Source organism: Salmo trutta, chromosome 15 (assembly GCF_901001165.1).
Source record: "Salmo trutta chromosome 15, fSalTru1.1, whole genome shotgun sequence".
NCBI lineage: Eukaryota > Metazoa > Chordata > Actinopteri > Salmoniformes > Salmonidae > Salmo > Salmo trutta.
Window position 1 is genome coordinate 27,832,960 of NC_042971.1, and position 25,841 is coordinate 27,858,800.

The 25,841-nt window shown below is 42.1% G+C and overlaps 1 protein-coding gene across 12 annotated transcripts in view; it reads left to right on the top strand.

The window, feature by feature from the left end:
* The window catches only part of ncam1a (neural cell adhesion molecule 1a), a 294,012-nt gene that overhangs the window by 193,822 nt on the left and 74,349 nt on the right, over positions 1-25,841 (top strand). For all 12 annotated transcript variants that reach the window (XM_029690814.1, XM_029690815.1, XM_029690818.1 and 9 more), the window contains exons 2-8: positions 12,719-12,793; positions 13,769-13,978; positions 16,030-16,173; positions 17,579-17,716; positions 18,091-18,208; positions 19,544-19,704; positions 19,855-19,997. In XM_029690814.1, coding sequence (XP_029546674.1) covers positions 12,719-12,793; positions 13,769-13,978; positions 16,030-16,173; positions 17,579-17,716; positions 18,091-18,208; positions 19,544-19,704; positions 19,855-19,997 — 989 coding nt within the window. The remainder of the gene's footprint in view (positions 1-12,718; positions 12,794-13,768; positions 13,979-16,029; positions 16,174-17,578; positions 17,717-18,090; positions 18,209-19,543; positions 19,705-19,854; positions 19,998-25,841) is intronic.

A 25,841-nucleotide genomic window follows, 5' to 3' on the forward strand; every position in this document is an offset into this window, starting at 1 on the left:
CATCGGGGAACATCCCGTCCACCAGGTCTATTTCTATGGACATAAGCACTGTTCACGACACAAACTGTTCACACCCCTCTTGTTGGCGGAGAGAACATTTTACAGGTTTAAGCTAATTTCCTGCAATTCTATACATTTTGCCATGTCTAATGTGTATGCATGTGATATTTGAGTGACTCGAACATTACAACAAATCTATGGGCTTAAAAGCCTAGCTAAAAACGTTAGCTGACATGGGCTAGTTGATCTAGACATTTCTGACAAGTTATAGATGGCTTTCTAAGGTATGTAATGACTGACATAACAAGAGGAAAACTGATGCACTACCCAATTTCAAAATGGCACCTTGTGCATTCTACTATTACAACTTGCAATAGAAAGACCCTTTTGAAAAGCCCCTTTTGCCCTCAGAACAGCCTCAATTCGTCGGGGCATGGACTCTACAAGGTGTCGAAGGTGTTCCGCAGGGATGCTGGCCCATGTTGACTCCAATGCTTCCCACAGTTGTGTCAAGTTGACTGGATGTCCTTTGGGTGATGGACCATTCTTGATACACACGGGAAACTGTTGAGCGTGAAAAACCCAGCACTGTTGCGGTTCTTGACACAGACCGGTGCGCCTGGCACCGCCTACCTACCGTACCCAGTTAAATCTTTTGTCTTGCCAATTCACCCTCTGAATGGCACACATACTGTACACAATCCATGTCTCAAGGCTTAAAAATGCTTCTTTAACCTGTCTCCTCCCCTTCATCTACACTGATTTGAAGTGGATTTAAGAAGTGACATCAACAAGGGATCATAGCTTTCACCTGGATTCACCTGGGCAGTCTATGTCAGGGAAACAGCAGGTGTTCTTAATGTTCACTATCTGTTCTTTTGTTGGTTGCTCAGATGGACCCGGTGATTCAGAAGCATGACTAGGCAAGCGAACCCCAAAAAGCTGTAGGGAAAATAATACATTTTTGTGACAGTTTTAAGCAGTGTGAGACAATGTCAACGGGGTAAGACTATTACCAGCCCTATTGTCAACGCTGGCTCCTTTTTCTCCCTTCCTTGTCTTTCCCAAGGATACGGCATGTTGCTGCTGCATGGTTGGCGCATCCTGCACACCTGGTTGAAGAGGAACAGTGGAAGCGGAACAGTTGGGAAAATATCTGATTGGCTCGAGCCCTGCCAGGGAGGCCGTTAATGGGGGCAACCCTTTCCCCCTTCACCTCACGTGGCCCTCGCCTCCTGCCAGCCTGGCACCTGACACAAATTTTTTATAAATGAAAAAGATTGCCCACTCTGTTCTCTCCTCCACCACACTGACCTGCCAGTTGCCCACAGCTCATTGGTTTCTATGGTAACCTTCCAGACTCAACCCCCCCCCCCCCCCCTCCCATGTTAGTGCGTGTGTGTGGACGTGTTGAGAGCTTCAGTGATGTGTGTGAGGACATGACTGGAATATTAAGCTTCCACAGCTGGCTGTTGTGGAGTTCTATTGTAATGAAGCCTGTCTCACCAGCTGCCAAGCTCAAATTAGGCATGCATACTTCTACTGTGGCGATGGAAAACACAGTCTGGAACTCCAGTCCATCCCCAAACTGGCACTGGAAGAGTTCTTTCACCACAGACCACAAGGTTTCTGACATGCCCACTGTTGCTATCTTTTGACAGGTGATTGTTCTGAAGATTAGCAGCACCACAGAACTTTGTTCCTTCTAAAGATGGGTTCCCCAACTTGCGGTCCATGGGTCTTATTTTTGACATAAGTCAGTGATTTTGAAAGGGGAGAGCTATTCTAAGCGAAGTTTTTCCATTATTCCAGCCAAATAAATTACTTAGGAAAATGTGTGCTATAATGAAATGTTGCAGGGCGAGTGCACTTGAAGGAGAAGAAATACTGTGTATAAAGTAGACAAACTTGGCAGTGGTCACTCGGCAGCAGGTGTTGGATCGGTTATTAGCTGTATAAAGGCGTACTGGTGAACTAATATGGACAGTGAGTAGTGTTTACTCATAATTAATGGGGATTACCAATTCAGATAAGTGGAGACTCAGTCCATTTAGCAGTGAGTGCCTCCGGGGGGGAGAACCTAAATGTACAATTTGGAAGTGCATGAGGTTTAGCATACATCAGAATTTATTTGCTAGGGGTGTTGTGTGTGCTTGTATATGTGCGGGGGTGTGTGTTTGTCTGTGGGTTTTTAATACTGTGATGGGAAATCTACGCAGGATCTTGCCCATGCTCTTTGATCAGTGCATCGTGGCCTGTCTGGCGTAGCATTCTAAAGCACCACGTTCCCACCTGAAAACAATGCAGAAGTAAATTCTCTGTCAGGAAAGTTTGTCTCTGGTAGACTCTTTATCTTGGGGGGCCTTCAAGTGCTTAACTAAGCCTGGGGTGGGAGGGGGGGGGGGTCATTTCGCTATTTGATTTTTAATTCTTAGGACCCCTTTAGGTACAAAAAATATATATATTTGATGAAACATTGAATTTGGCCTTATTGCTATTGGCCCATAGAAATGCATTGAATAACTGATTAATATATGGAAAAACAGATAATCAAAAAAGAAATCCAAAGGTTGTTTGTTTTGAAGTGTCTGTCCTATATCTGAGAGATATAAGAGAGGGCAGGAAATTATTGGGAAAAAATGGGCCCATATTTAACCCCTTTTCTTTCTTTTTTTAGGCACTAAACTGGTACCAGGCTGCCTTTAGACGAGTTGTGAGGCTTGCGGGCATCCTAGAGCAAAACAACATGTACATGTTTGTGATTCTCTTCTCTCCATAGAGGGGTGTAGCCCAAACTGTTCAGACGCTACAGACAGAAGTTGGCAGATCGGCGGTACCGACATCAGACGAGTCCCGTGGCGCATGTGGGGGTCGTAGAGTAAAACGGAGAAGAGCATCGTTCCACAGAGGGGTCGTAATAGTTTGTAGTTCAAACCGTTCAGACGCTACAAACATTTTGGTTAGAAGACCAATTTTTGGGGCGTTTGCTGGTCTGACAAACACCGCTGTAGCTCTGCCATCTTCCACCGCAGATGCGGAAGGCCAAAAAACGAATATCTCTAGGTTAAACAGATAGATGTTTTTATTATGCTAATTATATTTCTGTGCGAACATCAACTCTAAGGGGTTAAGCCTTTCTGTGAGCAGACATCCAAATGAAAAATACTTATCTGGCACGGAACAGCTCAACTCACGTAGAATCCTAAAAAATAGCATCTATATACTGAGGTAATTAGGATTGATTTGCTGCCTCTGATTTGTACATTTCCACGCCAGTGCCTCCTGTCTAGCAACGCTTAATAGGTCATATGAGAGAAAGGATTAAAACTTATAGGCCAAATTACATCATAGTACCATGAACCAAATCCACCCCTCCCACATTCATTATGTCATGTCAGTGTCGATCATTTATTCCCAACCGTGAATATTGTTGTTCATCTCTTGCTCTCATACACCTTTTCTGTGTTGACTTGATTGTTTTTGCATGCACCGAATGTTCCATAAGTGAATGATGGGTAGAAAGAATGGTGAAGGCCAATTGAACAGTGATATGTGAAAATCTTAAGAGTTTGTTTATGTCAGAGTTGATTCACATGAAAACCTTGATGATTACTTATTTTCATGATGAATTGATATGGCTGTCTCCGGTGGAAAAGATGCTCAGTGCGATGATATACAAGTATGAGCAAAAGCACACATGGGCTCATGTGAATTTACAGGTTCACTGTATGGCTTGCCTTCATTTGGTACCCAAGATCAATGTTCTTGCTTTGTAGTAAGGTTGTCATCCAATGTAAATGAAATTAAAAAAGGAAACGTGTACACAGGAATGACTAGTGTGTGAATGTTATGTTTGTAACATTCTGTAGTGTAATATCTCTTTCACGATGATATAAGGAGCAGCATAGAGAAGTTGCATCTGTTTCATACTTTAAATGGAACATAGCCTATGGCCTGGTTTCCATATTGACCACATCATTCTCCTAAGAACGGAGACACAGCCCTGTTTGATTACAAGCTATTAGCAGTTGAACATTTCTATTTTTTTTTTAAAGTTTAATGGAAACAAGAAAATACCTTTCCTTGTATCTAACAGAAACCATTACATTATACATTGTGACATTTGGGAACCCTTTACTCGACACCTAGCATCATAACACATTGACAGTCATAACCATGTCATAATATGCCATAACAGCTGATATAACATGTCATAATATTGTCATAACACTGTCATGACATATTTAGACCTGTGATGTTATTTTATGGCTGGTTATGACACCAACATAAGAGTGTCAAAACCCACAGAATCTACCACACAAGGCACAACATTCCATTACACCATATCCTACTTGTCAATAGTATTTTTATGTTATATAACATTTTCTGAACTGTACCATATTGAATTATCATTGTAATTGCGCACACATTGATGTCAAACATGCACCAACCCCAAATGCTCTGTTGCTGATGACTGAGATGAATGCAGGAGCAGATTTCAGGAGTAGAAGACACCCTCTTTTTGACAGATGTCTGACATAAGTGCATGTACGTGACAGGCCTATCGGGCTTATATGATTCTGATGGTGATAATGCTTCTTGAGTGTCATAAAGTGTATTTTCTTAGTCCAAGTAAAGTGACACAGGATGGCCATAATGCTTCTTGACAGTGTCATAATGTGTAAAAACATTACTTTAGAGAATTCATTACAACAACAAAGGATTTAAGAAACAAACGTTCAAACTAAAGTTTGTCAGGGAAAAAACACATTTGAATAAATGTGGGTTTTGACACACTTATGCAGGTGTCATAACAGCCATAAAATAATGCATATCAGGTGTAAATATGAGTCATGACAGTGTTATGATCATATTATGACCGGTTATGACAAGTTGTCATCTGTTGACATTGACATGGTTATGAGCGTGTCATAAAGTGTTATGACACTAGGTGTCAAATAAAGTGTTACCTGACAGGTTTCCAAAATGCCCTTCAGGCTTCTTACTTTGTAATGAATTACTGGACTAGGACTAAAAAAAATCTTGGTCGATCAAGAGTCGTCGGTTCTTTAGACCAATTCATTGGTCTACATTTTTAAACATGTATTTTTCCATATATTGACACACCCTATGTGTTTTAATCAAATCAACTACATTCACTGAGATTGTCTGATGCTTCAAGCACACTGTTTGATTAAATAACTAAGACACTCAAATGACTAGAGGGAGTCCGACCAGCAATTGATTTGATTGTGCCGGGCCGGACTTGCTGCACTGTGTTAAATTTAAAAAAAGACCAGGAGTGACTGTGTGACTAGCACCCGTTGTTTCGCTCTCCTCCATGCTACAGCAAACACCACAGAGTTTATCGCTCTGTCTGTGTTGCTGAAGCTGCAACATAATTACAGCCATTTCTGACTGAAAAGTTATGTTTCCGAAATCCATTGTTTATGATAAACATTCCCTAATCCCTCAATCATTGCTCTGTTTACGTGAAACGTGTATGCATCGCATGCACGTTACCAATAGGGCCTGACCTATAGTAGATCATAATCACATCAATAAATTGGCTATAACAAACTTTGAACACTAACACATGACAGCAAAATACAGTTGAAGTCGGAGGTTTACATACACTTAGGTTGGAATCATTAAAACTCGTGTTTCAACCACTCCACAAATTTCTTGTTAACAAACTATAATTTTGGCAAGTCGGTTAGGACATCTACTTTGTGCATGACACAAGTCATTTTCCCAACAATTGTTTACAGCCAGATTATGTCACTTATAATTCACTGTATGACAATTCCAGTGGGTCAGAAGTTCACTGTGCCTTTAAACAGCGTGGAAAATTCCAGAAAAGGATGTCATGGCTTTAGAAGCTTCTGAAAGGCTAATTGACTTAATATGAGTCAATTGGAGGTGTACCTGTCGATGTATTTCAAGGCCTACCTTCAAACTCAGTGCCTCTTTGCTTGACATCATGGGAAAACCAAAAGAAATCAGCCAAGACCCCAGAAAAAAATTGTAGACCTCCACAAGTCTGGTTCATCCTTGGGAGCAATTTCCAAATGCCTGAAGGTACCACGTTCATCTGTACAATAGTACGCAAGTATAAACACCATGGGACCACGCAGCCGTCATACCGCTCAGGAAGGAGACGCGTTCTGTCTCCTAGAGATGAACGTACTTTGGTGTGAAAGGTGCAAATCAATCCCAGAACAACAGCAAAGGACCTTGTGAAGATGCTGGAGGAAACCGGTACAAAAGTATCTATATCCACAGTAAAACGAGTTCTATATCGACATAACCTGAAAGGCTGCTCAGCAAGGAAGAAGCCACTGCTCCAAAACCGCCATAAAAAAGCCTGACTACGGTTTGCAACTGCACATGGGGACAAAGATCGTACTTTTTGGAGAAATGTCCTCTAGTCTGATGAAACAAAAATAGAACTGTTTGGCCATAATGGCCATCGTTATGTTTGGAGGAAAAAGGGGGAGGCTTGCAAGCCGAAGAACACCATCCCAACCGTGAAGCACGGGGGTGGCAGCATCATGTTGTGGAGGTGCTTTGCTGCAGGAGGGACTGGTGCACTTCACAAAATAAATGGCATGAGGGAGGAAAATTATGTGGATATGTTGAAGCAACATCTCAAGACATCAGTCAGGAAGTTAAAGCTTGGTCTCAAATGGGTCTTCCAAATGGACAATGACCCCAAGCATACTTCCAAATTTGTAGAAAAATGGCTTAAGGAAAACCAAGTCAAGGTATTGGAGTGGACATCACAAAGCCCTGACCTCAATCTTACAGAAAATTTGTGGGTAGAACTGAAAAAGCTTGTGCGAGCAAGGAGGCCTACAAACCTGACTCCGTTACACCAGCTCTGTCAGGAGGAATGGGCCAAAATTCACCCAACTTATTTTGGGAAGCTTGTTGAAGGCTACCTGAAATGTTTGACCCAAGTTAAACAATTTAAAGGCAATGCTACCAAATACTAATTGAGTGTATGTAAACTTCTGACCCACTGGGAATGTGATGAAAGAAATAAAAGCTCAAATAAATCATTCTCTTGTAACGGTTGTCGTCGGGGATAGAGGACCAAAACGCAGCAGGAATGTGGATGATCATCTTGTATTTATTTTAAAATAAAGAGAACACCAAAATAACAAAACGAAGAACTCACGAACAACAAAACAGTCTTGTCAGGCTCATACAGGCAAAACAAGAAACAATCTCCCACAACACCAAACCAAACAATTACCCATATATAGGACTCTCAATCAGAGGCAACGAGAAAGCACCTGCCTCCAATTGAGAGTCCAACCCCCCATTAACCTACACATAGAAATACAAAAGACAAGAGACCACATAGAAATACAAACCTAGAACATAACCCCAAAAACCCGGAACTAACTAAACCAACACCCTACTAAATAAATCACCACCCCGAACCACATAAACAAAATACCCTCTGCCACGTCCTGACCAAACTACAATAACAAATAACCCTTATACTGGTCAGGACGTGACATCTCTCTACTATTATTCTGACATTTCACATTCTTAAAATAAAGTGGTGATCCTAACTGACATAAGACAGGGAATATTTACTAGGATTAAATGACAGGAATTGTGAAAACTGAGTTTAAATGCGTTTGGCTGAGGTGTATGTAAACTTCCGACTTCAACTGTAGATGCAGAGGACGTGACAAACAATCTCAAAACGGGGGAATATTTTCTGGTTGATCAGGGGGCAAAGGGAAAGTCAGATGTGTGGAATAAATGTAAGTTGTTGTGAAAAATACTGGAGATCAAGAAAAAGAAGGTAAAGAGCAAGAGCTGCGTGGATGTGTGTCAAACAGGTGCTGTATAGATTACAATATCATTTTCCAGATCGTTTGGAGCAATGTAAACAACAATACTTTAACCGTACCAGAGTCTGTTGTAAAGTTTTTTGTTAAGCCTTTATTATAGCAAAGATTAAGCTATTTATTCAAGGCTCGCTTTATTTTAAAACTAAAATCCTTGATTGTATTTTAAATCATTAATGACTCGTATGCTGTGTGATGACATGAATGAATGAATGATTGATAGATACAGTAGCCTATAAGGCTAAACAGGATGTATTCTTATGCCTACAGCTCAATGGCGGTTATACAAGGCTGCTATACTAAGCCTACTAATGATAATGACGTTACTTATGATCATAGCAATAGTAATAATAACAATAAGGAGATAAAGAAAAAGGAGCGTTATTATTGATTATAGACCTAATTAAGTTGGGGTTTCCTCTCTCCTCACTTTTCTTAGACAATAAGGCGAGGGCTGTTTTCTCAACTGCTGCTGCCTCCACCGCAGTGTTCTCAACACTAATATGCTGGTTAACATTGCTATTATGCATATAGCACCATGGTCTAGGAAAAGGTGCCAATTCAACAACGCACTGATGTGTTTCTGAACCGCGGACAGCAACCAGTATCCAACGTGGAGAATGCACATTTGTTATTAAATAATATATATAAGTGTTGCACCATTGTTCTTATGTAATTTAACCATACAATTTCAGTAGCACATGTCATAGACTGATGGACTGTGCCATCCTCACGGCCTCCTCAATGGATCAGTCCACTCAGACAGGTGTCTTGTACACCATGATAGATTGATATTTTTGTTGCTACTGCTCGCCTAAATAAATCTTGGTCGACCAACAGCCTATCGACCAAACAATTGACCAGTCGACTAAATGGGTTCAGCCCTTTACTGGACTTTCTTATAGTGGCAAGGTTGCTTACATGGGCCTGAACACAGGATACTTTTTGGGGATTTCTTAATGAGGTTTTATTGGTTTGGGGGTAGATTTAAGAGGCCTAAATCAATACCTTTTTCACGTTCAAACTAATGTTCCTCATACAGGATTTTTTTTTCTCACACATTATGGTATCGGGTCTCTTATTTACAAGTTATTCATAGTCTCTCCTTCCTTACAGGAGGAAAAACATTTGTTGATATTTATATAGGCTTCATACACTTCATATGTTTCTTGCCTACGATTTCAATTCCAGACAACCAGGCAATAACACTGACGAAAAATAATATTGCTTCGAAAGACTTACTGAAATGCAAACTAAAACCACCCAGCAGATTTATTAAGAAAGCCCTAAAAATATATATTTGCAGAAAAATCCTGGATTCTGCCATAAACATGATCAGTGCTTTGTAAGATGGAGCCATCCTCAGAGGCAGTGAAATTTGAGCTGTCTAAAGCATGTTCGCTGTGCCTGGTCTGAGGTACCACACAAGAACAAAAATAACAGCTCCTATTTCCTCTCTTACCAAGTAGGGCATAGGAGAAACCTCACCACAGACCCCAATTCTGAAAACAAATGTATTTCAGGCCAAGTGGGTAAAAACGCTATTTTTAGTGTTTTGGATTTCAAACTCTTTAAATTGAGGCTGAAGCTTGAAACTCCAGAGTGATAATGCGGTAACAGGGTAAAGTTTCTGACCCACGTACACTACCAACCGTCGACACAGCAAAAATTGAGCTGCTGTGTCCTTGCTGAAAGCACATAGCAAACAAATAAGCACACAAAACATAATGGGGCGGGATATCGATAAGCTTAATTACAAAACACATTTTAAACACTTCAGCCTCTACTGCTGCTGCTGCTCCTGTTTCTGCCTAAATGTTCTGGCACATAGGGCCCAGAGCAAAGTCCCTGTACACCAAGAAATTCTGCCCATAATTTAATGAAGCGATAATTCTAGCGTTTTATCCTGGATCTGCATTTCTGAACGATGACGGCCTAGGAAAAAACTCCTAACACAATATGCACACAGGCATGGGCTGTACAAGTGTGGTAAAAGCTGATTGCTGGAGCAGGGAGCAGATACAATAAGGCAGTTTATTGGACAGCTGTAAATGTTAAGGAAGCCCCCTGAAGATATCTGTATCGGGGGAAAAGAGCACACCTGAGACTGCCTATAAAAGTTGCCCAACCAATTTTAACTAAAAGCTTATGATTTAAACATGTTATAAGCCTTCCTAATTTCCATTAAACAAGGTTCAATAACTCAAGGTCAATTTGAAATTAGATTAAAGCTACAATATATAACTTTTGGACGACCTGACCAAATTCACATAGAAATGTCAGTTATAGATCGGTCCTTCTCATTGAAAGCAAGTCTGAGAAGCAGATCTGTTCTATGTGCGCTATGTCTATGCTTCCATTCTTAAGTTGCATTTTTGCATCTTTTACTTTTGATTCTGTACACCAGCTTAAAACACCTGAAAATACAATATTTTTTTGTTATTGAAAATATATTTCACTGCGGGTTAGATGGTACAATGATTTTCTACACTACATTGTTTATTTTGTCACATAAACTGAAATTAGGTGAACTCTTCTAATTTTAGCAACCATGAAATGGCAGAGCCATTTCTGCATATTGCACCTTTAATGTCTCTTCTCCCCTGTTATTTTAGCTGAAGTTTAACAGCGCTGTCAGTCTGCCATACTGTGAGGGAGGGTTTAAAAAGCACAGCACAGACGGCCACCGCTGTGTCCCTCCTAGTCGACTATGTGTTGTTAGCTTTAGCATTAGCTCTTATGCGTTGGTGGTTGCTGCACAGCCAGTTTGAGGTACCAGCCCAGAATCAGGTCAGTTGAATGCAGCTGAGCTGAGTATCACCTGGGTTCAACCTGACATCTATCAGGGTTGGTAGAGAGACAATGTATGAATAGTGTCAGCCTAGTCATGGTAAATCTTATGTCAAGTTTATATTAGGATTCAATGTTGTATCGGCTTTGCACTCTGTGCTTCACTCTTGAGGCACAGATCTTGGCAGAGAGAGTGCCTGACCTGTTTTGTGAAGAGAAAAGTTCCAAAATAGGCCATGTCACATCAGAGAACTTTTGAAGAAAGAGTCCTCTGCAGTCGTCCCGGCACACCTAGGGTTAAGATTATGTAATTCTTTAAGGTATGAAAATGTTGAGTATATCTCTCTTGTCTCTCACCAAGTTGGGAGTTGATTCCTCTTTAATTTATCCAGCAAAGCAGAAGAGAACAAACACCAGCTGCTTCTCTCCGGTACATTCTAAATCTCATCTGTGTCACCTGCTTTACCTGATGCAAAAAGATGAAATGTATTAGGCAGCATCTCAGGAAGCTAATATGCTATGATTTATGGAATTACACTTCCTGAGCATGCAGTCTGTGAAAAATGAAAAAGAGAGAACACTGGGATACCTCGGTTAGGTGGCTTTCATTAGTCTTGAGTGAAAATCAAGGCTTTAGGTGCCATTTTAGATCGGCAGGTAAGGGTGCTCTCGAGCGGCTTGATGTTCTTTACCATTTGGCCATCAGATTTGCCACCAAAGCTCCTTATAGGACACATCACTGCACTCTATACTCCTCTGTAAACTGGTCATCTCTGTGTACCTGTCGCAAGATCCGCTGGTTGATGCTTATTTATAAAACCCTCTTAGGCCTCACTCCCACCTATCTGAGATATCTACTGCAGCCGAAATCCTTCACATACAACACCAGTTCTGCCAGTCACATTCTGTTAAAGGTCCCCAAAGCACATACATCCTTGGGTCGCTCGTCTTTTCAGTTCGCTGCAGCTAGCGACTGGAACAAACACTCAAACTGGACAGTTTTATCTCAATCTCTTCATTCAAAGACTCAATCATGGACACTTTTACTGACAGTTGTGTAATGTATTGTTGTCTCTACCTTATTGCCCTTTGTGCTGTTGTCTGTGCCCAATAATGTTTGTACCGCTGCCATTTTGTGTTTCTACCATGTTGTTGTCATGTTGTGTTGCTACCATGCTGTGTTATCATGTGTTGCTGCCATGCTATGTTGTTGTCTTAGGTCTCTCTTTATGTAGTGTTGTGTTGTCTCGTCATGATGTGTGTGTTGTCCGATATTTTTATTTAATTTATTTTTAATCCCAGGCCCCGCAGGAGGCCTTTTGGTAAGCCGTCATTGTAAATGAGATTTTGTTCTTAACTGACTTGCCTAGTTAAAAGGCTAAATAATGAATAAAATATGAAACATCATCAAGTCGCCGGACCCCTGAGTAATTGCCACTGAGGTATAAAAGAACTGGAGACTGCGTCCAAGATGTCCGCCCGTTGTTTTCAACTAAATCTACTCACATTTGCATACGCCGATTCTTTGGCCGTCTAGAGTATATCCGGTTTACACAGCCCAACATCACATGCGCACTAGCAATGCTGGGACCTTGCCAAGTCTCTGACAATTTGCACATATAGAGGTCCAAAAAGACATGCTACTGTGGCCTATAAGCCTACAATGTGGGTTTATGTGTTTCCATTTGTTGTCTTGGCATACCAACTCTGACTTTGTCTGCTCCAGTTTGTTTTAGTGACTGTGCTTCTACCAAAATGACGCTGCAAATAATAAAATGCTTGTTTGTCAACAAAATCCAATTAACGGCATAAATGCAGCATCATATGGACAAGTGAAGGGTGGGAAACGGCTCATCTCAGGTTGATCAGCAGCAGATGTTCAGTCAAGTTGTTGATGCATTAAAGTGTGTTTTGCCTTGCCTCACTGTGCTTTGCCCCTGTGTCATCCTGTCATAGTCGTTCTCCCCTTGGGCACAACTGCTCTAGGACCTGCTCTGTTTAAACAAATGTGTACTTGAACTGTTCTGAGACCTGCTCTCTGTGTTTTTCTCTTCCAGCCTCCCTGCAGGTGGAGATCACCCCGATGCAAGGAGAGATCAGTATGGGGGAGTCAAAATTCTTCCTCTGCGAAGGTAGGTGTGGTACAGATACCGTCGCCTCCACAACAGCAAACCCCCACTTAGCTACTGTATTTGGACAGAGGATTCCAAATGAAGTGCAGGTGCTACAGCAGTTCTCATGGATGCAGTAGCATGGGCTTCCCAGGATGCTAACCTGCAACTGTGGTTGTTACACCCCCCCCCCCCCCCCCCCACACACACACACACACACACACACACTACTGGCAGTCTGCTGCAGGTCAGCGTCCTGTTGTGGAATAGCAAAGACAGAGGAGAGGCTCAATATGTCATGGAAGAAAGATGAAACCATCTCACTTTTAATGATGTTTCCTTTGAATGAAAATAAATGTAGCCAGCTGTGTACTTCTTTTGCAGTAAAAAGTCTGCAAAATACTGTTTTTCTCAACACTTCTTTATTCCATTATGAATGAGGAGGGAGTGAAAGAATCCAGGAAACGTGACTTTGCTTTGCCCTTTCAAAACATCAATGGTGGAGAATGCGATAGAACTTCTCAAGTTTTCATTTGTAATTTTTTTTTCTTTTTTATGTAGGATATCATCTGAGCAAATATGTAATAACAAATGCATGGAGTCCTTGAAGCAGGTAGCCCTAGGGAATGCTGGCCTAGTATTAATCCATTTGTACCAAAACAATGTTTATTCGGTCCAGTTTGTCAGGATATTCACATCTTGGTTAAGAGTGAGATGTTGTGACATTATGCCTACGTTATATACTTTTTAGGTTTCATCTTATGTTCATGACAGATTTTCATCTTGCAGAGGTGACTTAAACAGCATTAGGATGGATGTTATTTTGCTAAGTAGAGAAACCTGTTAACCTTAAAAAAGCTATAATGCATACCTCAGACATCATCTCGCAAGGTAGCACATTTATCTCTGTTGTCAATCATATTAACTGCTGTAGACACATAAACGGTGCATTCGCACTCTACTCACATGTCCACCCTGCCTCTATTTTTCCCTCAGTTGTCGGAGATGTAAAGGACATTGATTGGTATGCCCCGAACGGCGAGAAGCTCCTACCAAACAGACAGGACATCCTCGTGAACCGCAACGACGAGTCCTCGTCCACTCTCACGATCTATAACGCCAACGTGGACAATGCCGGCATCTACAAGTGTGTTGCCAAAAATGGAGACAAGGAGTCTCAGGGCACCGTCAACGTTAAAATCTTCCGTAAGTTCCCTATCAAACTGCTTGAAACAAGGTCCTATTCTTGTACTTTAGCGGATTACCACCAAATGAAATCCTCTCACTGTATTATCTGTACATATTTGTGGAGTGCACAATGTAATTTTGAAGAATTAATTTAAAATTGTCTACATATTCTGTTCATATTTGTTTACTTCAATTGGCCTCCCACATTATTGATTTACCTTTATTTAATCAGGGAGTCACCATTGAGACCAGTGTCTCTCTTTGTGAGGGAGCCCTGCATATGCAATTGCATAAAATGCATCAACAATCAAATACAATATGAAACAAATTATAATAAAGCACAACACATATTACACAGACAAAGATAAATATACACAATATACAGAAAACACATTCAACTAAAACAAACACATTCTTCATTATAAAAATCCTCTGTCCTCTGCCTGAACTGCCCTAGGGACACCTAAAGCATGTATTCGAAATGTATTTTGGAGATCATTCAAAACATGTGGATCAAGAAATCTAAAGGATGACTTACTTAATTCTGTGAACGCCAAAGGGGTGTCCAGAGTTAACCAACCTTGTGAACGGGTTTGATAACTTGTCATCTTAAATCTTAACAGTGAAGTTAGGTAAGTCAGAAGCTTGTGGAGCAGGGCATTGTAAACAAACAGAGCATAATGATGTCATCTATGTGACTTCAAAGAGGTTCAGCACAACATTTTAGGAAAGAATACAGTGATGAGTAATAAAACTGTCTCCTGTGATTAATAACGAAGGCCGCTATGAAAAACATCATCCAGGAATTTAAGAGTAGAGGCAACTGTACTTTGATCAATAGTATCACCATAATCAAGAACAGACAAAGGTTGACTGCACCATCTGCTTCCTACTCACTAGAGAGAGATTAGATCTGTTTCTGTAAAAAAAGCTCACTTTAAATCTTAGTTTCTTAAAACCCGTAAGGGATCGGTGTCCCTATACTGGGACGACTGAGCTAACGTGCACTAATGTGATTAACACATCAGTAACAGCAAACTTTCCAGGACATAGACATGTCTTACATGGGCAGAAAGCTTAAATTATTGTTAATCTAACCGCACTGTCCAATTTCTTTAGGATTTGGCCATGTAGGCTCAGTTATCAGCTGAGACGGGCTTAGCTCAGAGTAAATATATTTCAGCGTATCTGACCCTGGTGTCTTCTAATCAATATTAAAATTGCCCATAAAGAATATTTCAAATTACCATTCTTAAATTTCAGATGAATTGGTTAAGAGCACATGAGGGAGCAGAGGGAGGGTAATACACTCCTACTAGTGTCTGCTGGTTATCATGACCAAGGCCCACATTAAGAGCGAGCCAATCAAAACGCTTAGGGACAGAGGTAGCAAGAGATACAGAAACATAAAAATTGTCCTTTGTAAATATGACAACACCCCCAGCTCTGCCAATTCGGTCTAATCTGGAAACATTAAAACCAGACAGACACATCAGCAAGTTTCAGAAATTACCAGAATGTCCACATTGGATTGATTCCACCTTTGAAATCAAACTTCTTGCATGATCAGTAGGTAGCCCCTTATTTGAAAATGCCATAGGATTGGTTTGAATTGGTATAGGTACAAGATTGTCTATAACTGAACCATTGGGCCTATGCGTCGAGCGAGGACGTGAGTTAAAACAAGAGTCAATGAGGGTTACCTGCTGCAGGTCTGCAGTATGCTGATCATTTATTATTGGGATTACCTGAGACTGACTTGGAGTGGTGAGCAGGTCTTGGAAAAACAATCAACAATACCGTATATTATATCTTTGCCCTAGTATCATTGTAATGGTATCTAACAATGTATCTTCACTTAGAGAACCAGCATATACAACTATACTAACTGTATAGTATGAAGTATATTATTTTTGAACAGATGGAATGCCACTACAGTTAGCACTCTTTCAAATCCATAGACTGGGTAACAAAGAAAGTGCTTGCCATAGAACATGTTGGTTAATTAAGTTTGTTGACTGGTTCAGGAAATCCAGTTGACGGTGGACTTCTATTCTTCTCCCCTACAGAAAAGATAACCTTCAAGAACGCCCCTTCCCCACAGGAGTTCAATGAAGGGGATGACGCTGATATCATCTGTGACGTCGTCAGCTCGCCTCCCGCTGACATCATCTGGAAGCACAAAGGCTCAAAGATCCAGGTTGCAAAAGACGGTAAGGCTTGTGCACAGTTCGACGTGCCAATGTGTGGGTTGCCTACTGCCAGAGTCATGCGGCTCCCCCCTTTACCATTTTTTATTTTTTTATTTGCTTTCATCTATCTGCCAACTTTTTTTCATTCATCCCCCCACTCACTCGCTCCCTCCCTAAGTGCACAGCCCTGCCTTTTGGTAATTCAAGTGTTCTGACATAATGGATGAAGAGAGAACAGGAAACAGGATATTTCTTGATCAGGAGGAATGGTTGTTGTCGGTTGTGAAAGAATTTGAAGGGTTCATATTTAGAGGATTTAGTCAAGTCGAGTGGGATGCTGCCTGAAGGATTTTGTTTCTCTCCATATTGCACTATTTTAACCTTAGAGGACCCCGCCCTCTTGCAACCACTGGGAAGCAAAGGGTGACCGCAGCGCTCTGGTGTGTGGCGTTTTCTTGGACCCTGGACGGGTTGTGTTTTTCACTGGAAAACCACTAATTGTAGCCCAGATTGAAACACATACTGCTTATGTAAATACCATTTTCCACATTGCTCCAGTTAACCTTTTCCTTATCAAAGCTGCATGTGTTTACAGCTCAAATTACAAGTCTTTTTCATGCTAATATGTGTTTCACAGCTCAGAGAGCTATTTAGAAAGTCTGGTTAATGAATTCAAAGCTTTTGCCCAAATACACATTCAGTAAACCAGATCTACATCTGGCACCGCTTCAGAAGAGGGTTAACAGAACATAGTTGCCATACAATATTTATACGCTGGCTGCCAGATGTTTGAACTTAGAGGTTTCATAGAATATTTACATAGTGGAGCTTTGATGACGCAATTCAAGAACTAGTAGGAGTTTCAGCATCTGTATGTTTACATTACCATGTTTTATCACATTTACTACAGTATGGATATAAAGGATATAGAATAAGCCATGTATTCACGTATACAACGCTGTTAGAGGCACCATGTCACGGCAATGCTCTGTGGAGCAATGTAAAGAAATATCACAGTGAATAGTATGGCATTTAATTTTTCTAAATAAACATTGAACATAAACATTATTCCAGTTGATGGATGGTAGAGCTTTCTTTTGATGAATTTATGCCACTAATATTACATACAGATCAATCTATTTCTGATGGTGAGTTATGTACCCTATCATATGGTCCTATTTAAAAAAAGGTATGTTCTCTCCACCCCTCCTTATGTTCCCTAGTTCCAGCCACCAGAAATAACTCATGCTCTATTTTTACATTGTTAGCTATATTGCTGCTGGGAGGGGGGAAATACAGCATTCCTCTGTAACTGAAGTCGCACTGTATGTGTGCTTTTACCATGTTGCCTTGTCTTAAACCTACAACACCCACTGTTAAGGATAAATGACCCTCCTCTGTTTCCATCTCTTGCGGTTTTTCATAGTTCGATTTAAGATCCTGACCAGCAACCACCTCCAGATCCGAGGCATCAAGAAAACAGATGAAGGGGCGTACACCTGTGAGGCTCGTGTAATGACCAGGGGAGAGATTGACCTGAAGATCATCAAGGTCATTGTCAACGGTGAGTACCACATCCGCCCTCTCACCCTACCCCTCTTTCACCGCCTATGCTCTCACCGTGGGATTTGCATCCGAGCACAATTAGAATATAGTGTAGTTATATATGCAATACTGTGCTGTTATGAACACCATTACAGAATTATGACAGAGAAAATAAGCCTGTATCAAGCCTACAGTAACATTTATTTACTCCTATCATACTTAGTCAACCAGCATAGTGAATCATGATCTGATTATACATTAAGACTTTTTAGAAGCATATAACACCCTTACAATGTCTTATCTTAGTATCATCTTAGTATAATTTATTTCCTACTCACGTATGACCTCTGTATCTTTGATTAATGCTTGTATCCATGTCTGTCTGTGTTTCAGTGCTCCCTAGCATCCGCACCAGGCAGTCGGAGGTGAATGCCACGGCGGACGTCAACCAGTCTGTGATGCTGGCCTGTGACGCTGACGGCTTCCCTGAACCCACAGTCACCTGGGCCCGGTACGTCACACCGACCACCTTGTCTTTTAATGAGCATAAACAAACTGGCTTGTTGTGACTGGTTGAGGAGGTGATTGTGAAGTGAATAACGGTTGTTTATTTAAACATTTTTTCTAATCTTTTTGTTTAGCATTCTCATGATAAGAGGATGGTCAACAGTATTGAATTATATTTATGTAGTACCTTGAAGATGGCCAAAGCTCATTTGTTTGATATATCCTCAGCGTAGCTGTTGACACAATGGGCCCTCTAGTATAGTATGAGAATAATTCAAACACTGCTTCTCTAGCTCCTCTTGGTGTGTAAACGAATGAGAAGGATAGGAGGATGGGGAGATGCGTCCGATTAGGGCTAGGCCTCGCCAGAGGAGGAAGGAGACAAGCGAGGTAGGGTGAAGGGAGGGGGTAGGGGGGCAGGCCGTTGACAGGCCTGTCATTTGGTAACCCTTAGAGGCTGCTTCAGGATTGAAGCTCTTAGAAGCATACAGATGTGGGACCGCAGTCCAAACCCAGTGTGTGCACATCTGATTTAGAGTTCAAGGGAGGCTCAGGCATGTCATGGTTCAAAGAGAGTGCTCGGTCAAGAGTGCCGAAGAAATTCCTCAACTTGACATCATACAGTGTATCACCATCCTATGGATGTAGTGCCTTTGTAAAACAGCCATGATGCAGCTATGGTAACAAAGCAGAGCCAGAGAAACAAAGAAAAAAGCTTTTTGATTTCTGTCCTGAATGTCTGGTCAGTAGCTCTAAAGACATTGGTTTTATGTATCACGGATCCCTCTGGAACTTTCCTTGTGCACACCTGGCCCCTGTTCCCAGTGATTGTATTTGTATAGATGTGCCCTTTGTTCACTATGGTGCTGTCAATTATTGTTCCCATGTCCGTTGGTGCGTGTGAGTACCTGTGCTGTGTGTTTTGGCTTTCTTGCCCTTGTGGATTGCGCAGATGATTACGGGTCTCGTCCCGTGTGTTAATCATCGTACGCGTGTGTTATTTATTCAAGGTACTCCTCGCTCTTTTGTTTGGGTTTCAGCCCTGTGTTTTTGTGACGTGTTTGTTTGGACTACGTCCCCGCGCCTTTACACGGCACGCCGTAATTTGGGGTATAATACAAAAAAACGATTACGTGTTCCCTGCGCCTGTCTCCCGAATCTCTTCATGCCAACGTGACATTATGGTTCTGACCCAGGCCTTTTGTTTACCAGCTGCTCTACTGAGATACGGCCCCCAAAAAGATCATACTCTCAGAGTGAAGACGACTATTTTAACCTTCATGTTGTGGAGACAGACATCAGTGACGTGAACTCTGTATTTCTGCCTTTCCCCCCTCAGTAACAACATTGTCCTTGAATCGGACGATAAGTACGGCCTGAACAACGACGGCTCGGAGCTGATAATAAAGGATGTCAAGAAAGTGGATGAAGGAGATTACACATGCATCGCCCGGAACAAGGCCGGGGAGAAAGAGGAGGAAGTCAGCTTGAATGTGTTCGGTAAGAGCAAAATAATTACCATTAACTGTGGTAAAAGAACGTTGTGTTTTTGGGCTTTAGAATTGGTTTTATTGGTTTTACTATAGCAATGTGCATACAAGCAATGTATTCCATTGTCATCCATCAATTTATTGTATTTACCTTCTCTAGTGCAACCTAAGATCACCTACCTGGTCAACCAGACTGCATCAGAGCTGGAGGAGCAAATCACCCTGACCTGCGAGGCCTCAGGAGACCCCACCCCCACCATCACCTGGAGCTTTGGCCGCAGGATCTTCACAGAGGGAGAGCAGGTACTGGTGTCTAGGGACCAGGGGAGGCTTGCAACCAGGGGCCCGAGCTGTGGTGGACAGGGTATGTCAGAGTGCCAACGCCTGACCGATCCATCACTGTTCTGAATATTGATAGGAAACCTAAAAAGCAAGCACAGCTCTATTTCATTCATGGCATTATACCAAACCTGTTCAAAATTCAATTGAGCAAGTTCAACAGTAAAAGCCACTGGACATGTACTAATCTGTCCTGATGGTTTCATGCATTGGTTTCTCCTTCTACATGAGCCTCTAAACAAGAATTACCAGGTATGATATTCAAATGGTCAGGTAATGAAACTCAATATATGTTGGGTTGTTGTGACTATATACTGTACAGTATATCCACCCAGATTTGATTGGGGGGGAAAAATCGGATATAATCGAACAGATGCAAATCCGGTCATCTGCTCGAATTCCTGTAACTTTTTCACCCCCTTAACTTCTGATCTTATCAGGGTTCGGTAGTTTGACTTTGCTGTTTGCATAGTCACTGTGAATGCATAGATTACACTCATAGATTGCACTCCCCCACCTCTTGTGGTGCAGTTCACATTTTGGGTTTGAAAACCAAGCTTTTGATTTGTCCCTTGAAAGCCCTTAAACCACCACGTCTGAACCAGTGTTCATTTCGAGGCACTTGTTTCAGGGAATGGTCCTATCTGACATTGCACCGGAATGCTGTCATATCCCCTTACTAGTCATTGTATACTCAAACAATGAAAGAAATGCAGCAGTAATCGCTGAAACCCAGGTGCAGCTGCATCTCAGCATATTTAAGGTAATTAGTAATTCCATCATGTCATGTTTTCTCATCCAAACACAGTCAAGCAATATCCATCGGCAACTGCTAACAGCTCTCAATATTCAGTCATCAAACCAAATGTTATGTCACTTGCGCCGAATACAACAAGTGTAGACCTTACAGTGAAGTGCTTACAAGTCCTTAACCAACAATGCAGTTAAAAAAATACCACTAAAAAAAGGAATTAAAGAGCAGCAGTAAAATAGCAATGTTATATACAGGGGGTACAGGTGCAGCGGCACCGGCCAGTCGAGGCAATTGAGGTAGTATGTACATGTAGGTAGAGTTATTAAAGTGACTATGCATAGATAATAACAGAGTAGCAGCAGTGTAAAATGGGGGGGGGTGTTTAGAAGCCTCTTGGACCTAGACTTGGCGTTCTGGTACCGCTTGCCGTGCGGTAGCAGAGAAGTCTATGACTAGGGTGGCTGGAGTCTTTGACAATTTTTAGGGCCTTCCTCTGACACCACCTGGTATAGAGGTCCTGGATGGCTGGGCCGTACGCACTACCCTCTGTAGTGCCTTGTGGTTGGAGGCTGAACAGTGGCCATACCAAGCAGTGTTGCAACCCGTCAGGATGCTCTTGATGGTGCAGCTGTTGAACCTTTTGATGATCTGAGGACCCATGCCAAATCTTTTCAGCGTCCTGAGGGGGAATAGGTTTTGTCGTGCCCTCTTCTAGACTGTCTTAGTGTGCTTAGACCTTGTTAGTTGTTGGTGATGTGGACACCAAAGAACTTGAAGCTCTCAACCTGCTCCACTACAGCCCCGTCGATGAGAATGGCGTCGTGCTCGGTCCTCCTTTTTCCTGTAGTCCACAATCATCTCCTTTGTCTTGATCACGTTGAGGGAGAGGTTGTTGTCCTTGCACCACACGGTCAGGTCTCTGACCTCCTCCCTATAGGCTGTCTCGGGATTTTCAGTGATCAGGCCTACCACTGTTGTGTCATCGGCAAACTTAATGATGGTGTTGGAGTCGTGCCTGGCTGTACAGTCATGAGTGAACAGGAAGTACAGGAGGGGACTGATCGCATCCCTGACAATCAGTGTGGCGGATGTGTTGTTACCTACCCTTACCACCTGGGGGCGGCCGTCAGGAAGTCCAGGATCCAGTTGCAGAGGGAGGTGTTTAGTCCCAGGATCCTTAGCTTAGTGATGCGCTTTGAGGGCTCTATGATGTTGAATGCTGAGCTGTAGTCAATGAATAGCATTCTCACATCGGTGTTCCTTTTGTCCAGGTGTGAAGTGCAATAGAGATTGCATGATCTGTTGAGGCAGTATGCAAATTCAAGTGGGTCTATGGTTTCTGGGATTGCATATCTACTGACATGAGTGCCATGGGTCGGTAGTCATTTAGGCAGGTTACCTTAGTGTTCTTTGGCACAGTAACTATGGTGGTCTGCTTGAAACATGTTGGTATTACAGACTCAGACAGGGAGAGGTTGAAAATGTCAGTGAAGACACTTGCCAGTTGGTCAGCGCATGCTCAGAGTACACGTCCTGGTAATCCATCTGGCCCTGCGGCCTTGTGAATGTTGACCTGTTTAAAGTTCTTACTCACATCGGCTGCGGAGAGCGTGATCACACAGTCGTCCGGAACAGCTGATATTCTCATGCATGTTTCAGTGTTACTTATCTCAAAGCGAGCATAGAAGTAATTTAGCTCATCTGGTAGGCTCGAGTCACTGGGCAGCTCTCGGCTGTGCTTCCCTTTGTCGTCTGTAACAGTTTGCAAGCCCTGCCACATCCGATGCGCATCAGAGCCGGTGTAGTACGATTCGATCTTAGTCCTGATTTGACGCTTTACCTGTGATGGTTCGTCAGAGGGCATTTCTTATAAATTTCGGGTTAGTGTCCCGCTCCTTGAAAGACGCAGCTCTACCCTTTTATCGCAGTGCGGATGTTGCCTGTAATCCATGGCTTCTGGTTGGGGTATGTATGTACAGTCACTGTGGTGACGACATCATCGACGCACTTATTGATGAAGCCAGTAACTGTGGTGTACTCCTCAATGTCATCGGAAAAACCCTAGAACATTTTCCAGTCTGTGCTAGCAAAACAGTCCTGTAGCTTAGCATCTGCTTCATCTGACCACTTTTTTATTGACCGAGTCACTGGTGCTTCCTGCTTTAATTTTTGCTTGTAAGCAGGAAACGGGAGGATAGAAGTATGGTCAAATTTGCCAAATGGAGGGTGAGGGAGAGCTTTGTACGTGTCTCCTTGTATGAAGTAAAGGTGGTCTAGAGTCCCCCCCCCCCCCCCCCCCCCCTCTGGTTGCACATTTATCCTGCTGGTAGAAATTAGATAAAACGGATTTAAGTTTCCCTGCATTAAAGTCCCGGGCCACTAGGAGCGCTGCCTCTGGATGAGCGTTTTCCTGTTTGCTTATGGCCGTATACAGCTCATTGAGTGCGGTCTTAGTGTCTGCATCGGTTTGTGGTGGTAAATGGACCGCTACAAAGAATATAGATGAAACTCTCTAGGTAGATAGTGTGGTCGACAGCTTATCATGATATACTCTAACTCAGCCGAGCAAAACCTTGAGAGTTCCTTAGATATCAAATAAAATAAAATGTTTTTGGTCACATACACATACAGTTGAAGTCAGAAGTTTACATACACCTTAGCCAAATACATTTAAACTCAGTTTTCACAATTCCTGTCATTTAATCCTAGTAAAAATTCCCTGTCTTAGGTCAGTTAGGATCACCACTTTATTTTAAGAATGTGAAATGTCAGAATAATAGTAGAGAGAATTATTTATTTCAGCTTTTATTTCTTTCATCACATTCCCAGTAGGTCAGAAGTTTACATACACTCAATTAGTATTTGGTAGCATTGCCTTTAAATTGTTTAACTTGGGTCAAACATTTCAGTTAGCATTCAACAAGCTTCCCACAATAAGTTGGGTGAATTTTGGCCCATTCCTCCTGACAGAGCTGGTGTAACGGAGTCAGGTTTGTAGGCCTCCTTGCTCGCACATGCGCTTTCAGTTCTACCAACACATTTTCTGTAAGATTGAGGTCAGGGCTTTGTGATGTCCACTCCAATACCTTGACTTTGTTGTCCTTAAGCCATTTTGCCACAACTTTGGAAGTATGCTTGGGGTCATTGTCCATTTGGAAGACCCATTTGCAACCAAGCTTTAACGTCTTGACTGATGTCTTGAGATGTTGCTTCAATATATCCACATCATTTTCCTGCCTCATGATGCCATCTATTTTGTGAAGTGGACCAGTCCCTCCTGCAGAAAAGTACCCCCACAACATGATGCTGCCACACCTGTGCTTCACGGTTGGGATGGTGTTCTTCGGCTTGCAAGCCTCCCCATTTTTCCTCCAAACATAACGATGGTCATTATTGCCAAACAGTTCTATTTTTATTTCATCCGACCAGAGGACATTTCTCCAAAAAGTACAATCTTTGTCCCCATGTGCTTTTTTATGGCGGTTTTGAAGCAGTGGCTTCTTCCTTGCTGAGCAGCCTTTCAGGTTATGTCGATATAGGACTCGTTTTACTGTGGATATAGATACTTTTGTACCTGTTTCCTCCAGCATCTTCACAAGGTCCTTTGCTGTTGTTCTGGGATTGAGTTGCACTTTTCACATGAAAGTACGTTCATCTCTAAGAGACAGAACGCGTCTCCTTCCTGAGCGGTATGTTGGCTGCGTGGTCCCTGGTGTTTATACTTGCGTATTATTGTTTATACAGATCAACGTGGTACCTTCAGGCATTCGGAAAATGCTCCCAAGGATGAACCAGACTTGTGGAGGTCTACATTTGTTTCTGAGGTCTTGGCTGATTTCTTTTGATTTTCCCATGATGTCAAGCAAAGAGGCACTGAGTTTGAAGGTAGGCCTCAGGTACAGCGCCAATTGACTCAAATTATGTCAATTAGCCAATCAGAAGCTTCTACAGCTATCACATAATTTTCTGGAATTTTCCAAGCTGTTTAAAGGCACAGTCAACTTAGTGTATGTGAACTTCTGACCCACTGGAATTGTGATACAGTGTCTGTAAACAATTGTTGGAAAGATTACTTGTCATGCACAAAGTAGATGTCCTAACTGACTTGCCAAAACTATAGTTTGTTAACAAGAAATTTGTGGAGTGGTTTAAAAATGAGTTTTAATGACTCCAACCTAATGTATATGTAAACTTCTGACTTCAACTGTAGTTAGCAGATGTTAATGTGAGTGTAGCGAAATGCTTGTGCTTCTATTTCCAACAGTGCAGTAATATCAGCAAGTAATTTAACAATTCCACAACAACTACCTCATTCACACAAATGTAAAGGAATGGAATAAGAATATGTACATATAACTATATGAATGAGCGATGGCTGAGCGGCATAGGCAAGATACAGTAGATGGTATAAAATACAGTATATACATATTAGATGAGTAATGTAAGATATGTAAACATTATTAAAGTGGCAGTATTTAAAGTGACTAGTGAATCATTTATTAAAGTGGCCAATAATTTGAGTCTATGTAGGCAGCAGCCTCTGTTTTAGTGTTGGCTTGTTTATGGAAGCTGTTTTTCAGTCTCTTGGTCCCGGCTTTGATGCTCCTGTCCTGACCTCGCCTTCTGGATGGTAGCGGGGTGAACAGGCAGTGGCTCGGGTGGTTGTTGTCCTTAGTGATCTTTTTGGCCTTCCTGTGACATCGGGTGCTGTCGGTGTCCTGGTGGGCAGGTAGTTTTCCCCCGGTGATGCGTTGTGCATCACCACCCTCTGGAGAACCTTGTGGTTGTGGACGGTGCAGTTGCCGTACCAGGCAGTGATACAGCCCGACAGGATGCTCTCAATTGTGCATCTGTAAAAGTTTGAGGGTCTTAGGTGACAAGCCACATTTATTCTGCCTCCTGAGGTTGAAGAGGCACTGTTGTGCCTTCTTCACCACACTGTCTTTGTGAGTGGACCATTTCAGTTTGTCCGTGATGTGTACGCCGAGGAACTTAACTTTCCATCTTCTCCACTACTGTCCCATCGATGTCGATAGGGGGGTGCTCCCTCTGCT